At 44.1% G+C, this 14620-nt stretch overlaps 1 protein-coding gene across 1 annotated transcript in view; it reads left to right on the top strand.

Annotated features, from left to right (window-relative positions):
• Window positions 1-13927, top strand: part of PUDP (pseudouridine 5'-phosphatase) — a 160779-nt gene extending 146852 nt beyond the window's left edge. Inside the window, exon 4 of the mRNA XM_065414156.1 lies at window positions 12332-13927. Coding sequence (XP_065270228.1) covers window positions 12332-12508 — 177 coding nt within the window. The 3' untranslated portion in view covers window positions 12509-13927. The remainder of the gene's footprint in view (window positions 1-12331) is intronic.
• Window positions 13928-14620: the final 693 nt, after the last annotated feature.

Below are 14620 nucleotides of genomic sequence, written 5' to 3' on the forward strand. Positions count from 1 at the left end.
TTGACATATTACAGAGCTTTTTTTGTGGGACAGCAATCAGAGAAGTTAACTTCTGCATCATCCATGGCTAAACTTCCCTGAAGAAACAGTGAGAGAGGACTGAATGGTGCAATAAATCAATCCATTGTTCTTTTTTAATACTGTATGGGTTAGGTCAAAAGTAAATTTAATGTTACCATCTCATTGTCATTAGTTGCTCTTAGTTTTAGTAGTTGCAGTCTCTAGTGTTGCCAGGAAATGGATGGTGTGATAAGAAAATTCACCTAGGGTACACAGGGAGGAAATTTGAGACCGTTGATAGTGACTATTATGAAGGGCCTTTAAGAAACAGAGATATTATAGGTGAGAGCTGAACTGCATTGGCAGAGCTGGGTGGGAATTCTTGTACTAGCACTGCCATTGCAATCTATCCCTCCACTTCATGAGCTCTAGACTTATTGATGTTATTTGTAAGAATACACAGAAAAATGCACCCTAAATTTTAGAAGTACTCAGTAGAGCTGGGTGACATTTTTTGCATGAATAGTTTATGCATTGAAAAATGTAGTTTGGTTAACCTGAAGCTATTAATTAATTTCACACAAATTCACTGAAAAGTTTTGTCTACAGTTTTTTTTCAAGGTAGATTTGATTTACAAGGGACTTAGGCACCATTCACAAAATGGGGAGGAGTACTCCCTCCCCCCCCCCCCTTTACTACTTCAGCCCATCGGTTAGGGCACTCACCTGGAATGTGGGAAACCCTGGTTTGAACCACTGCTCTGTAGCAGGAGACTTGAAACCAGGTCTTCCTGTTCCCAGGTGAGAATCCTAACGCCAGGCTACTGGCTATTCTCATGTGGAACCGGGAGGGTGTCCCCTCACAATCTCTGCTGTTGAAATCCTTTCTGCTTTATGTAAATAATTAAATATTCATTGGAATGAGGACTTGGAACTCATACATGCGAGGTGGGTACCGTACCCACCACACTCTCGTCTCCCTTTCCCTCTCTCCCCCAGCCCAATGGCTATTTAGGAACTACCATCTCTTCCTTTGTGAATCTAGTCCTTGTAAAAGGCCTGGAAACAAAACATTTCAGGTTGAACAAGATGTTTCACTGAACCTGAAACAGACTCTTCCTATTTTTCAGAACTTCCAGGGAACCAAACTATCCATCTACTGCTCAGAACCCAGTAATTTCATTGTATTTTATGGTAGCTGCAGTTGCTCAACATTTCTGAAAATCACCCTGGAAATTTAAGTGCCTTAGGTACCTGTGTATTAAGTGCCTACTTTTAAACATGTTGGCTACTTTGTACACTTACTCTGACCCACTATTTATACTGCCTCAAATCTCTTCTCTCTTCTGACCTTGTATATCTGATGCCTTCCTTCTTATGGCTTATATAAGAAAAAAGTAAGGCTGTACGGTCAACAGTTCTGGTTATGTATTAATAAAAATAACAAAAAATCATTGTAAAGTTATCAGAAAATTCAAAGTACAAACTGGCAATTTCATGTATATTTCTTACATCTTAATGCTTTCAAAGACTCTTCATATATGTTGCATCTCTTAAAAAATATACTGTACTGAACTACTTTTATCCTTAAATTTAACATTTTTTCATTTTTTTGCTTTAACCATTGGACAACTTATACCCATTTAAGGTTTAGCAAAAAGCTCACATTTTGTTGAAAGGTACCTTAGCCACAAAGATTTGGAGGGGAAGGATGATCCAGTGATTAGGGTGCTAGCCTGTGACTTAAGAAAGTTGGATTCAGTTCCCTGCTCTGCTACTGATTCCCTGTGTTACCTTGGAAAAATCACTTAGCCTCTCTGTCCCTCATTTTCCCATTCACAAAATGATGTTACATGGAACTTTCTACCTCAGAGGAGTATTGAGGATAAATACATTAAAGACTGTGAGGTGTTCATATACTACACTGGCGCGGGTCATATGAATACCGTAGATAAATAGGTCAAAAATTCTGGAATCTTCTTATCCATATATAGGTTTTCGTCATTTTCTGTTTGGTATAATTTTAAATGTGCTTTGAAAATAACACAGAAATCTAATATTGACTTTAATTTTAGTTAAATGACATATAGCAGGGATCGGCAACCTTTGGCACGTGGCCCATCCCTGGAACGGTGAATCACAGCCAGTGGGAGCTGCAATCAGCCGAACCTGCAGACGCTGCAGGTAAAAAAACTATCCCAGGCCACCTGCGGATTTCCCTGATGGGCCACGTGCCAAAGGTTGCCAATCCCTGACATATAGTTTTGACTTTGAAATATTATCTACAACATGGGAATAATAAAACTTTACCTAATGCTATAAAAGGGAAAATCCTTTCAAAATATCCGTGTTGTAAATAAGAAGGTGGTACTCTTCCTGCAGAGGAATAGACACATAGGGCTTGTCTACTCTACCGGATGGATTGACGGGCAGTGATCGATCCAGCAGGGGCCGATTTATCGTGTCTAGTATAGACACGATAAATCGACTGCCGATCGCTCTAGCGTCAACTCTGGTACTCCATCTCAACGAGAAGCACAAGGGGAATCAATGGGAGAGCATCTCCCGTTGGCACACCACAGTGAACACACCGCGGTAAGTAGATCTAAGTGCATCGACTTCAGCTATTCACGTAGTTGCTATTGCGTAACTTAGATTGATCTTCCCCTCCCCCCGTAGTGTAGGCTTTCAGGCCAAAAGGGACCATTGTGATCATGTAGTCTGACCTCCTGCTCATCACAGGTCACAGAACCTCACCCACCCACTCCTGTAACAGACCCATAACCTCTGGCTGAGTTACTGACGCCTTCAAATCATGATTTAAAGACTTCAAGTTACAGAAAACCCACCATTTACTCTAGTTAAAACCAGCAAATGATCTGTGCTTTAATATTTTATGGATGAGATTTTCAAAAGCACTCTGCCACTGGCCTATTTCTGCTCCTTGTTGGAATCAGTGGTAAAATTCCCTCTAACTTGAATGGGAAGCAGAATTAGGCCATTCCTGAGCATTTGTTAGAATCCCACCCTATCTTATCTAGAGGTTCCTTTTATATAAAATAATATAAAATCATTTTATTGATGCAAGAGACTTTATTTCAGTAATACAGTCTATTATACCTATTATGGTTACTGATTACTTGACTAGTCCTGTAGTTGTTTCCTTCAAGTTTATGTGTGTGTATGTGTATGTAAATAGGTTTACTTGAACTTAAATTGCACACAAACCTGTAAACCTTAGATAATGTTAGCAGTGTAAGAATGTATGCATGTTTATTTGTTTGTTTTGTTATGTTTTGTTTTGTTTTCCAAATAGCTGTGCGAGTCTTTTCAAATGTCAAAACTTACTGTATTATCATTTAGACCCTATGGAAAAGTTTAACAAACAAACAAAGACCTCTTCATTGTAGATTGTAAATAAACAGACTTGTCCATGTTCTGGTATAATTCAGAACTTTAATTCACCTTTCTCTCCCCCCCCCGCCCCCCCCGCCGAGAATGGTATGTAGTGCATACTGTGGGTTTGTATTCAGTGTGTTGATAGTCTGCACTCTTCCCTTCTCCAAGAGTTTAGCAGGTAGAAAATAAGTCACTAAGGAGATAATTTAACGTTTGCAAGAAATATGTCTTGATTCTTAGTCACCAAGGAGACAATTTTAAGTCTGTAAGGAAAACATCTTGATTCTAGCTTGGCTCTGACAGCCAGTACATATAATATCTTTATATGGCTACTTCCTGTATATGTGGCCAGTTCCTTCATCCTTGAAGTGGTTTTTGTTTCTCTCATAAGTTAGGCTTTGGAAAAAGCACAAACATTATGCACAGACTATCCACAATATACTACTTTAGTAGTGTCCATATGGGTGCTCCACTTCAGGTATGCATGCACCTCTCAAGCCCTTGATTGGAGATTTTCAGTTAGCAGTGTCTGTTTGGCCCGTGCATGCATCTTGTTCCTCCTCATGCTGGATACTGAGGCTATATAGGTGTGGACAGGCGAAATGCCCTCAGTTCTTTCTCAACCTCCTCAGCCTGAAATGGAGCCCTAATGTATCCATCTTGAGCATGTCTTGACTTTCTAATATTTTTATAATATTAAGATAGATTTATAGTTAGAGTTAGTTAGATAAATAGCGAGGGGAATATTTTATCTCCTCTCTTTGCCCTCGGGGAAACTATTTTTTTTTTCCTGACAGGGCATTCCTGCCTCACCAGGTTTCAAATGTTGCCTCTCCTGCCAAGAGACTATTCCTGTGAGTGATGGCCACACTCAGGGAATGTCTACACTAAAAACTTCAGTTGACCTGCAGTGGTTGATATCCACACCACCTTCCTTCTGTCGTTGATGCACGTCTTCACCAGGAGCACTTCCACCAACTTAAGAGGGGCAGTGTGGGGGGTTGAGAGCCTGGGCTCTCAGCTCCTCACACAGTCACCACCGAGAGCCCAGCTGCCTCTGGGCTCTCGGCTCTCCATTCCCTCCCCACGGGGCGCCTGGCTGCCCCTCCAGGCTCTCAGCTCCCTACCACAGGGAGCCAACTGCCCCCCCAGGCTCTCGGGTCTCCGCAGCCAAGAGCCCAGCTGCACCCCCTGGCTCTCAGCTCCCTGTCCCTGGCATGGGGAGCCCGGCTGCCCCTCTGGACTCTTGTCTCCCCACCACCGGGAGCCTGGCTGCCCCAGAGCTCTCGGCTCCTTGCTCCCTACCACCAAGAGTGTGACTGCTGCCTTCCCCCCCCCCCACACACACACACGGAGTCCAGGTGGCTCCCGGGCTCCGAGCAGGGATCTGGGAGCTTCTGGGCAACAGCTGGGCTCCCCGTGGGGAGCAAGCAGCTGGGACCTCAGGGACAGCCACGCTCCAAGTGGGGTGAGGGCAGCCCATCTGGGAGCCGGGGAACAGTCGTGCTCTAGCTAGAACCCCCCATCCACCCTGATGACAGCTCGGCTTTCTTGTCAATTTGACAAGAATGACAACCAACAGCTGATGTAAGTAATGCAGTGTCTACACAAACACTACATTGCCCTAACTACACTGACATAAGCCCTGTGCTTCTCGTGGAGGTACAATTATTATGTCGGTGTAGTAGGGCACTTACATCGGCAGGAACAAGGCTGCCTTATGTCAACCTAAATCTATAGTGTAGGCCAGGCCTAAGTGTGTCTATTGCATTTCCTTCAACTCTGCTGATACTTGATGAACAAGATGAGACAGGACAGAGACAGAATTATCCTTATAGTGCCATCCTGGCTGAGACAAGCTTGATGCCTTTACTTGCTTCACCTGTGTGTCCAACAATCGTTCAAACTCCCGACCATCCCTCATCTCCTGTCACAGTATTCAGGTTGCATACTTCATCCCAATCTAGCAGTCCTCTGCCTCAAGGTATGGCTTCTCAATGCTTCACAGGGTTAGAATCCTCCTGTACTGTGAAAATACAACAGGTATCACTAAATAGTAGAAAGAGATCAATGTGTACTACTTACCTGCAGAAATGGAAGAGATTCTTCCATTGGTGTTATCATCACTGCATCCTGCCTGATTCATTACCACTAATAGTCATCCTGGATTACCTCTTGGATCTAAAGAAATGGGAGTTATCCGTTAGTTAGATTAAGGTTCATTTGGTTGCAATATCAGCCTTTCATCCTCTGGTAGAAGGATTCTCCATATTTGCTCACCCTGTATCATTTAGGTTTATTAAGGGTTTGGGTAATCTCTAAGTGCAGAGTAGAGACCCTACCTTTACCTGGGACTTGAACCTGATACTCTGTTCCTTTATGCAACCTCTGTTTGAACCAATGGCAACTTGTTCTTTGTTGCATTTATTGATGAAGACAGCCTTTTAGTAGCCATCACGTCGACCTGTAAGGTTGGGGAGATTGGAACCTTGATGGCATGTTCCCCACCCCTTTATGGTGTTCTTTAAGGACAAGGACTTTTTATGTCCAAACCTTAAATTCTTACCTAAGTTTCCACCTTAGTCAGTCCATTTGTCTGCAGTGTTTTTTCCCAAAATTATGTAGTTCTCTACAAGAATCCTGCTTACATACCTTGGATGTTAGAAGGGCAATGTCTTTCTACTTAGATAGGACCAAGCAATTTAGGAAGTCACCTAGGCTCTTCATTTCCTTTGCAGATAGATCCATGGGGTCCTCAATCTATACTCAGAGACTACTGAGATAGATTTCTGAATGTATTATCACTTGTTATGAGACTATGGGCATTCATCCCCCACAAAGGGTAATAGCACATTCAGTCAGATCACAGGCAACTTCTACGGCATTACTGAAGAATGTACCAATATCTGAAATATGTAGAGCCGCTACATGGGTTTCAATACATATGTTCTTCTTCAAGTGCTTGCTCATGTCCATTCCATATTAGTTGTGTGTGCTTGCCACATGCACCAGTGCCGGAAGTTTTTCCTTCAGTGGTATCCGTAGGGGACCAGCTCTGGTGCCCCCTGGAGTGGCATGTGCATGCCGCAGTATAAAGAGCGCTGCCGGCCCCCTTCACCCTCAGTTCCTTCTTGCAGCCAGTGATGGTGCTGGAACATCTGCTGCTTAGGCTAGCTTTCTTGCTTGCTAAGTAGTTAACAAACTTTTTTTTTTTTAAGTTGTAAATAGTTGTGAATAGTTTTAGAAAACCCTTAGTGTTAGATAAAAAAAGTTAGCATGCCCCAGTTCCCAGGCTTTAAACGCTGCAATTCCTGCAGAAAACCTATGCCCATCAGTGTCCTGCATAGCACTTGTCTGAGGTGCCTGGGCGAGTCCCACATAACCAAGAAGTTTCGAATTTGTAAGGCCTTCAAACCTCGGATGAAGAACGAGCAAGACATCCATCTCAGAGTGCTCCTAATGAAGTTGGCACTAACCCCGGCACCGGAGCAGCTAAGGGCTGACTCTGCTCCCTTTACTGCAGCATCGGTGTGGCGCGCCCCACCCCCCAGCACCGTCGATGGACCGGCGCCGATTGCCCTCCCTGGTACCTGCCAAGCGATAGAAGAAAACGTCCCACAAAGGCAAGGAGAGGGTGGGAGGTGAGCCAAGACCCAAGACGGGCGGCTCTGATTCTCCTCCTCCAGGTGGGGCCCCAGCTCAGAGAGAGCAGGCTAGCCCTCTGCAAGCCATGCCCGCCTCACCGGAGAGTGAAGTGGGTCTCAGGCAACTGGACATCCCTTCAACACCTGAGGCCTTCCAGGCAGTGCAGGATATCATGGCGCTACCGATGCCGCCCACACCGGCAACGGCGATACCATGATCCAGGAGTAAACCCACCTTGGGACCGTTCTGCAAGTCCCCATCTGTGCAGTACCACTCCCCATCACAGGGAATGTCCCGCCACCACTCACCCTCGCGGAGCCTCCAAGCCTCGGAGGCAGAGAGGCAGACTTGGCAAAGCCCATGTTGGTCTCCAGACTCAGGGCATGGCCCACAGGACTCGAGATGCAGCTCGCCGGTACCTTGGCATAGACCCAAGAAGGTATGCCCCACCCAGCAACAACAGCACCAGGATCGGCCGTAGCGCTTCACCCTCCACTCAGCAGCGATCGGAGGAGCTGGACGCATACTACCAGGAACAAAGGCACCGACCGTCGGAGCATTGGTATGAGTCACCGCGCCATGGGTCCCCTCATCTGGGGAGGTCTTCCCGGCAACCATGCTGATCCAGCTCCCTTTCCAGGTCTCGGTACTGATCAGGAAGCAGGAGGCCTGGTACCCCTGGAACCTCTGCGGTTTTACCCAGCCCGGGCAAGTGCCCAGATCAGTGACAGGGACCTTGGACAAACCGTTAGCCACAGTGTCTCGCCCCCTTCTGGATACAGTCATCCTGGGAGAGGAAACCCCTTAGGTCCACCTGGACCCCTAGGACTACCACCGGAGGCGGTGGAGCCCACAGTACTAGCCTCGTCCTCCTTTTCCCCTGATGAGGCGATTACTGCCCCCCTTCCCAGTTCCACAAGATGACGCTAAGGCGTATCAGGAACTATTGAAACGTGTTGCCTCCAACTTGGGGATCCATGCTGAGGAGCTGGAGGAACCATCGGACTCCTTGTTGGAAGTCCTCTGCTCTACAGTACCAGCTAGGGGGTATCTAAAATTATTAACACCTTGTGGCATACGCCCTCCTCCCTGCCCCCTATTTCAAAAAAGGCAGAGTGAAAGTACTATGTGCCAGCGAAGGATCATGAATGCTTATACACCCACACGGCCTCAAGCTCCCTGGTAGTTGTGGCCATTAACGAACGAGAAAGACAAGGCCAGCCGGGAGCAACCCCCAAAAATAAAGACTCCAAGGGGCTAGATCCGTTCGGGAGGAAAGTTTATTCTTCCTCCAGCTTCCAGTTGAGAGTCGCCAACCACCAAGCTCTCCTTGGAAGCTATGACTTCAATATGTGGCAAGCCATGGCCAAGTTCGAGGATAGATTTCACGAGGACACCAGGAAGGAGTTTTTGGCAATCCTGGAGGAGGGCATTGACATTCCGCAAGGTCTCCCTGGCCTCCATCATCCCCTCCCTGGATCCAGGAGACTGGTATGCCCCCCTCGACTTGAAGGACGCGTACTTTTATATAGCAATCTTCGAAGGACAGACACACTTCCTACACTTCACAGTGATATCAGACCACTACCCATTTGCGGTCCTCCCTTTCGGCCTAATGACAGCACCGAGGGTGTTTCCCAAGTGCATATCGGTGGTAGCAGCTTACCTCAGGTATTGGAGTATTCAGATATACCCGTATCTCAATGACTGGCTGGTCAAAGGCCGCTCCAGGTCTCAAGTCCAATGGGATATCGCGTATTACAGATCACATGCCGGTCCCTGAGCCTGTTGGTGGATGACAAGAAGTAAACGTTAGTTCCGGTGCAAAGGATAGAGTTCATCAGAACGGTGCTCGACTCCATCTGCACAAGAGCTTTCCTGCCTCAAAACAGGTTCCGGACGATGGTAGACCTCCGCGTCCCTCTGACCACGGCCCGGGTATGCCTCCGGTTGCTCGGCCACATGGCAGCCTGTACATATGTCGTCCACCATGCAAGATTCAGCATGCGACTTCTCCAGCAGTGGCTGGCGATGGTCTATTCCCAGTCCAGAGATCATCTGGACAAGGTCGCCATCGTCCCGCCAGAGATACTTACCTCTCTGCAATGGTGGACCGACTCCAAGGCAGCCCTAGGCGGAGTCCCATTCAACATTCCACGCCCCTCGGTTGAACTGAGGTGAGATGCCTCGGACCTTGGCTGGGGCGTGCATCAAGGTGCATTGCAGACCCAAGGTATGTGGTCGCCAGAGGAACTAACGTTGCACATAAATGTCAGAGAGCTCAGAGCAGTTTGCAGAGTCTTCCTGCCACATCTCTCAGGCAAAGTGGTTAGGGTGTTGACAGACAATACGGCCTCTGTGTTCTACATCTACAGGCAAGGGGGAGTGCGCTCGTTGGCTCTCTGTCAAGAGGCGCTCCATCTATGGGATTTCTGCATCAAGCACGCAATCCATCTGGAGGCCTGTCATCTTCCCGGTGTCAGGAATATGCTGGCAAATTGCCTCAGCAGGTCCTTTTCCTCTCACCACAAGTGGTCGCTCCATCCAGAGGTAGCCCACATGCTCTTCCAGAGGTGGGGAACTCCCCAGGTGGACCTGTCCGCCACCAGATAGAACAGGAAATGTCATCAGTTCTGTTCCCTGCAGGGGCTGGGCAAGGACTCTCTCCCCGATGCCTTCCTTCTGTCATGGTCGGGGGCTCTGATGCCTGCGTTCCCGCCGATCCCGCTCATCAGCAGAGTCCTGTCAAAGATCAAGAGGGACAAGGCCAAAGTCATCATGATTGCCCTGGCGTGGCCGTGCCGGCATTGGTTTGGCACGCTAATGGACCTGGCAACGACCACCCCCTGACCCCTCCCAACCAGCCGGATCTGCTCTCACAAGACCATAGTCACCTCCTGCACCCCATCCTTACCTCCCTCCACCTCATGCCGTAGATGCTGTGTGGTTGAATGCAGAGGAACGGGCCTGCTCTAATGAGGTCCAACAGGTACTCTTGGAAAGCAGGAAGCCATCCACTAGAGCAACCTACCGGGCCAAGTGAACGAGGTTCTCCCACTGGGCATCTGAGCATGTTATCTCTCTGTTGCACTCCTCCTTACAATCCATCCTGGAGTACCTGAGGAACTTGCCTCAGTTCCTTCTGGCAAGAAGGAACTGAGGGTGAAGGGGGCTGGCAGCGCCCCTTATACCGCGACATGCACGTGCCACTGAGGGAAAAACTTCCATCACCGGTTCATGTGGCGAGCACACACACCTAATATGGAATGGACATGAGCAACACATCTCAAAGAACACCAGTTATAGAACAGGTAACTGTCTTCTTTTTAAACATTACGCCCTGTTCCATGATGTCAAGTCTGATGTGGCTCTTGGTTCTGCAGTTTTGAATTCTGGGGATACTGCTCGAAAGTCACGTGAAGTGGAGCAGCCATAGGAATACTAGTCAAAGAAGAAGTGGTTATTCACCTTCTGCCGTAACTGCAGTTCTTCGAGATGTGTCCCCTATGGATGCTCCAGCACTCGCCGTCCTTCCTCTCTGCTTCGAATTGCTCCTTGGGGGGATGTTTGGGTGGAGGAGGAGCTGAGAGTGGTTCACCCACGCACTCCTATATAGCCTTGGTATCCAGCCTGAAGAGGCATAGGACACATATGCTTGCCAAACAAACGCTGCTAACAGAAAATCTCTGATCAAAGGGTCAAGAGCTGCATGCATACTTGACGTGGAACACTCATAGGGGGACACATCTCGAAGAACCACAGTTACTGCACAAGTTGAATGACCTCTCCTCCCATCTAAACCCTTTCTGCATTAAAATAGAGATTATAATATCAATTTTAGAACATCTCTGCTGAGCAATAAACAGATATATGCAAATAACCTTTCTAGATGCATAAGATATGCACATATATTAATATCTGCTCCTAACGGTTTTCTAAAGCTTTCAAATAGTCTTAACTGTCTTGTTTACTAATACTGCTTATTCAGATAAATTATTGCTACAAATATATGATGAAACCCTGGCTTCACTGAAATCAGTGAGAGTTTTACCATTGACTTCAGTGGGGTCAGGATATGACTAATTGTGTTTCAGGTTTAAATATAGAACAAACTAAAAACAGAATTCTTTTGAAACCACAGATATGGACATTCATTGATACAAATTATTTCATGTGGTGTGGCTTTATGTATCAGGCCCCAGTTAATGGTTTTCATTTCATTATGTCTCTAATTGAGATCTCCAGTAAGCAGAAGACGCAGCATTTAAGTTCCTGAGCCATGCATTCATTTTTTGTTACTAAATTGTTTGCTATATTCTGAATGGAGCCCAGCTATCCAAAAACTGAAAACCATGAAAAAAACACTTGTTTTAAGTACAAAACACATCTGAAAAGACATTAAGTGGCTCATGCATTTTGAATATCACTTGTTTACAATTTGTTATAAGCAGTAATATGGGCCAAAAACTGCAACAGTTCTTGAACCTAAGAGAGCTCACAGGTATCCAGACAAGCTGTGCTGACAGTTTTCTTCTCACTAAACTTCATCTAAGCATGTTGAATGTGCTCAGAACCCACTTGTGCTTATGTGTTTTGCAAGAAGCAGCAATCCCTTCTTTCCAAGAAAAAGAATATAACAACTACTTCTTAACAAGAACATAATTTATTGGACTTCTTCATGATGCTTAAAGGCAGTGGGACAGATTTTCTTATCACAGTAAAAAAACTCTCTTCAGCTGAGGATCTGGTCCAACATTTTGTGGTGTTTGTTGTTTGAGAGAATACAATATAGCTACAGTAGAACCTCAGAATTACGAACAGCTTGGGGATGGAGGTTGTTCGTAACTCTAAAATGTTTGTAACTCTGAACAACACGTTATGGTTCTTTCAAAAGTTTACAAATGAACATTGACTTAATACAGCTTTGAAATTTAACTATGCAGAAGACAAATGCTGCTTTTAAGCATCTTAATTTAAATGAAACAAGCACAGAAAGTTTCCTTACCTTGTCAACACTTTTTAGCAAAAAAACCTTTCCCTTTATTTTTTTAGTAGTTTACATTTAACACAGTACCGTACTGTATTTGCTTTTTTGTTTGTTTGGTTGATTTGGTTTTCTTGTTGACTGACTTCTGTAGTGCACAATCAGGCCCTATAGACACTTCATTTACTCAACTCAAGAAAGTGACTTTGCATGTGATCCTATATATAATGTGCCATCCTTTCTTGTGATAATACAAGTAATTACAACATTTTAACCTTTATGTCTTTATTTTTCATTTTTCAGTGTCTTGTGTTTGAAGATTCTCCACTTGGAGTGCAAGCAGCATTGGCAGCTGGGATGCAAGTGGTTATGATTCCAGATGAAAATTTGAATCAAGATCTTACAAAGGAAGCAAATCTAGTGCTGAAATCTATGGAGGACTTTGAACCAGAACTGTTTGGTTTACCACCATATGACTAAGGACTAATATATTTCATCATGTTCTTAGTTGGAGATTGGGGGGTAGGGAATGAAAATTTAGAGTAAAAAATTACCTATTTTTCATTTTTCTTTCCAAAATAAAACAATGAAGTCTTTCATGATTTACTTTTAAATTTCACTGGATACTCTTGGTTTGTCTTCTTCAGTGCTGAGTGGAAGGAATGTTTCTTCTTGCCTATCCTTCACCTCTGCTAGTCTTGTCATCTGCATAATGTCATGTACACTCAGTGCATTTGCAAAACTGCAAAGACAATCTGCTTCAAACATGTGGAGGTTTTTGCTCTGGTTTGCTTGAATAACAGACTGCTTAGAACAATGGTTCACAATATAAGACTGTTGTCCCCTTATACCATTGTGCGGCATAGTTGCCACCACCTATCCTTTGCCTATCCCTTTGTCTTCCCTGTTCTTATCTTCTGGTTGGATTTTTTGATTTTGTGTGTTTTACTTTCATGTTGTTCTTTTTTGTTCTCTTCTTTTGTGACTTCCCCTTTCTGGAATGGGGTGGAGGGGGAACCCACTGTCCGCTTCCTATGGCCATATGCTCTTGCAGCTCAACTGAGCTCTGTGTAAGCCTCTGTAACTCTACTACTCCCTACTTATCCCCCCGTCTCATTTCACATAGCCTCTTCCCCATTCATTTTGCTCCCCCAACTATGCCAGCCTTGTCTGTCCATTTTCAGCTTCTCACATAAACCTTTGTGTTTTTTCCATTCTTTCATGCTGCCCCCTTTAGCCTTCATGAGCCTTCACAAGGCACCCTATCATCTCCACAGTTAAATCCTTCTGAAGACTCTTTACATTTTTACAGAGAATTCTGTTGATTTAATACCAAAAGTAATATTTTTGTTTGTTTTGTAGCTTAATCTTATTTTGCCAAGCACCATCTTTGCTACCCTATATGTTATATTCATTCCTGCTAACCTGGGTCCATTTCTGTCTATCTTTAGATTGTGAGCTGTTCAGGAAAGTGACTGTATTTTTTTTTTTTTTTGGAAAGTATCAAGCCCATTGTGAGTGCTACCATAAACAAACAAACAAATAAGTATAATTTGTACGGTGGAACATATCCAGGGTTGTTAAAATTCTTGTTCCCTACTGCTCTTCTCCTCTGTGTCTTGACTTCCCTGTACTACTTTGCCCCAGCCCTTGGATTGGGAAACACTAGTTTAAAAGATCTTTACTCTTGTATGGAGATAATGATTGCATTCTAAGTTTGGGGAAAAAAATAACCTTTTAGCTGTGGTAAGTCCTAAATTACTCTCGTAATCACAGTAAAACTTCTTCCATGAAAATAGTGAATGTAAAAAATGTTGAAAATAAGAAACAGGTATTTTATTTCAGTGAATAATATCAGAAGTTTCCTTCTATTATGCCTGTGAAAATAAATTAAATGGTTGAATGATTAGAGTGCTGTTTGTTCATTTTTTTAATAAGTGGACTGTTAAGATAACAGAATGTAACTCAAACAAGAACTCAGAGGTGAAATATTTTTTTCTAGCATTTCTGCAGCTCACTTTTAGTTTGTATTTGTTTTTAATAAAAAGCAAAAAATAAAAGAACATTGGAAGACTCGCTAAAATTCTTAAAGCTATCACATGGATTTTTTTTTTAATTGTGGTTTTCTACTAAGAAAAACAAATCCAAATGTGTTTCCACTTTTTGAAAGCAAATTTAAAACAGTCTGTATCTCTGAGTACACTATTTAAATACCTTAAAAATTAAGAATATCCTATTGCAAACTATCAGTAGATTATTAATTGGATGGTATCAGAAAAATATTGTCAAGCACAATAATAGTAATAGTTTTTCATCTGCAATGCCTTTCCTCCAAGGATCTGAAAGTGCAGGTGGGTGAATATTGTTTACTGTCATATTATTTTGCATATAATTTTGTATTACCCTGTGTTGAAGTTCTAGTGACTATTTATATTGTATCTACAATACAACTAAAGTAATGTAAATTCTACCTCTTCTGTTGCCATTCAAGATAACAGAAAAGCTATTGCACAGTTCCTTCATGGCTAATGTTGCATATCAGAAAGTATTACCATACAGCAATAATTCTGAGCTTTCAAGTGTAAAACAGGT

This window comes from Emys orbicularis, chromosome 1 (assembly GCF_028017835.1).
Source record: "Emys orbicularis isolate rEmyOrb1 chromosome 1, rEmyOrb1.hap1, whole genome shotgun sequence".
NCBI lineage: Eukaryota > Metazoa > Chordata > Testudines > Emydidae > Emys > Emys orbicularis.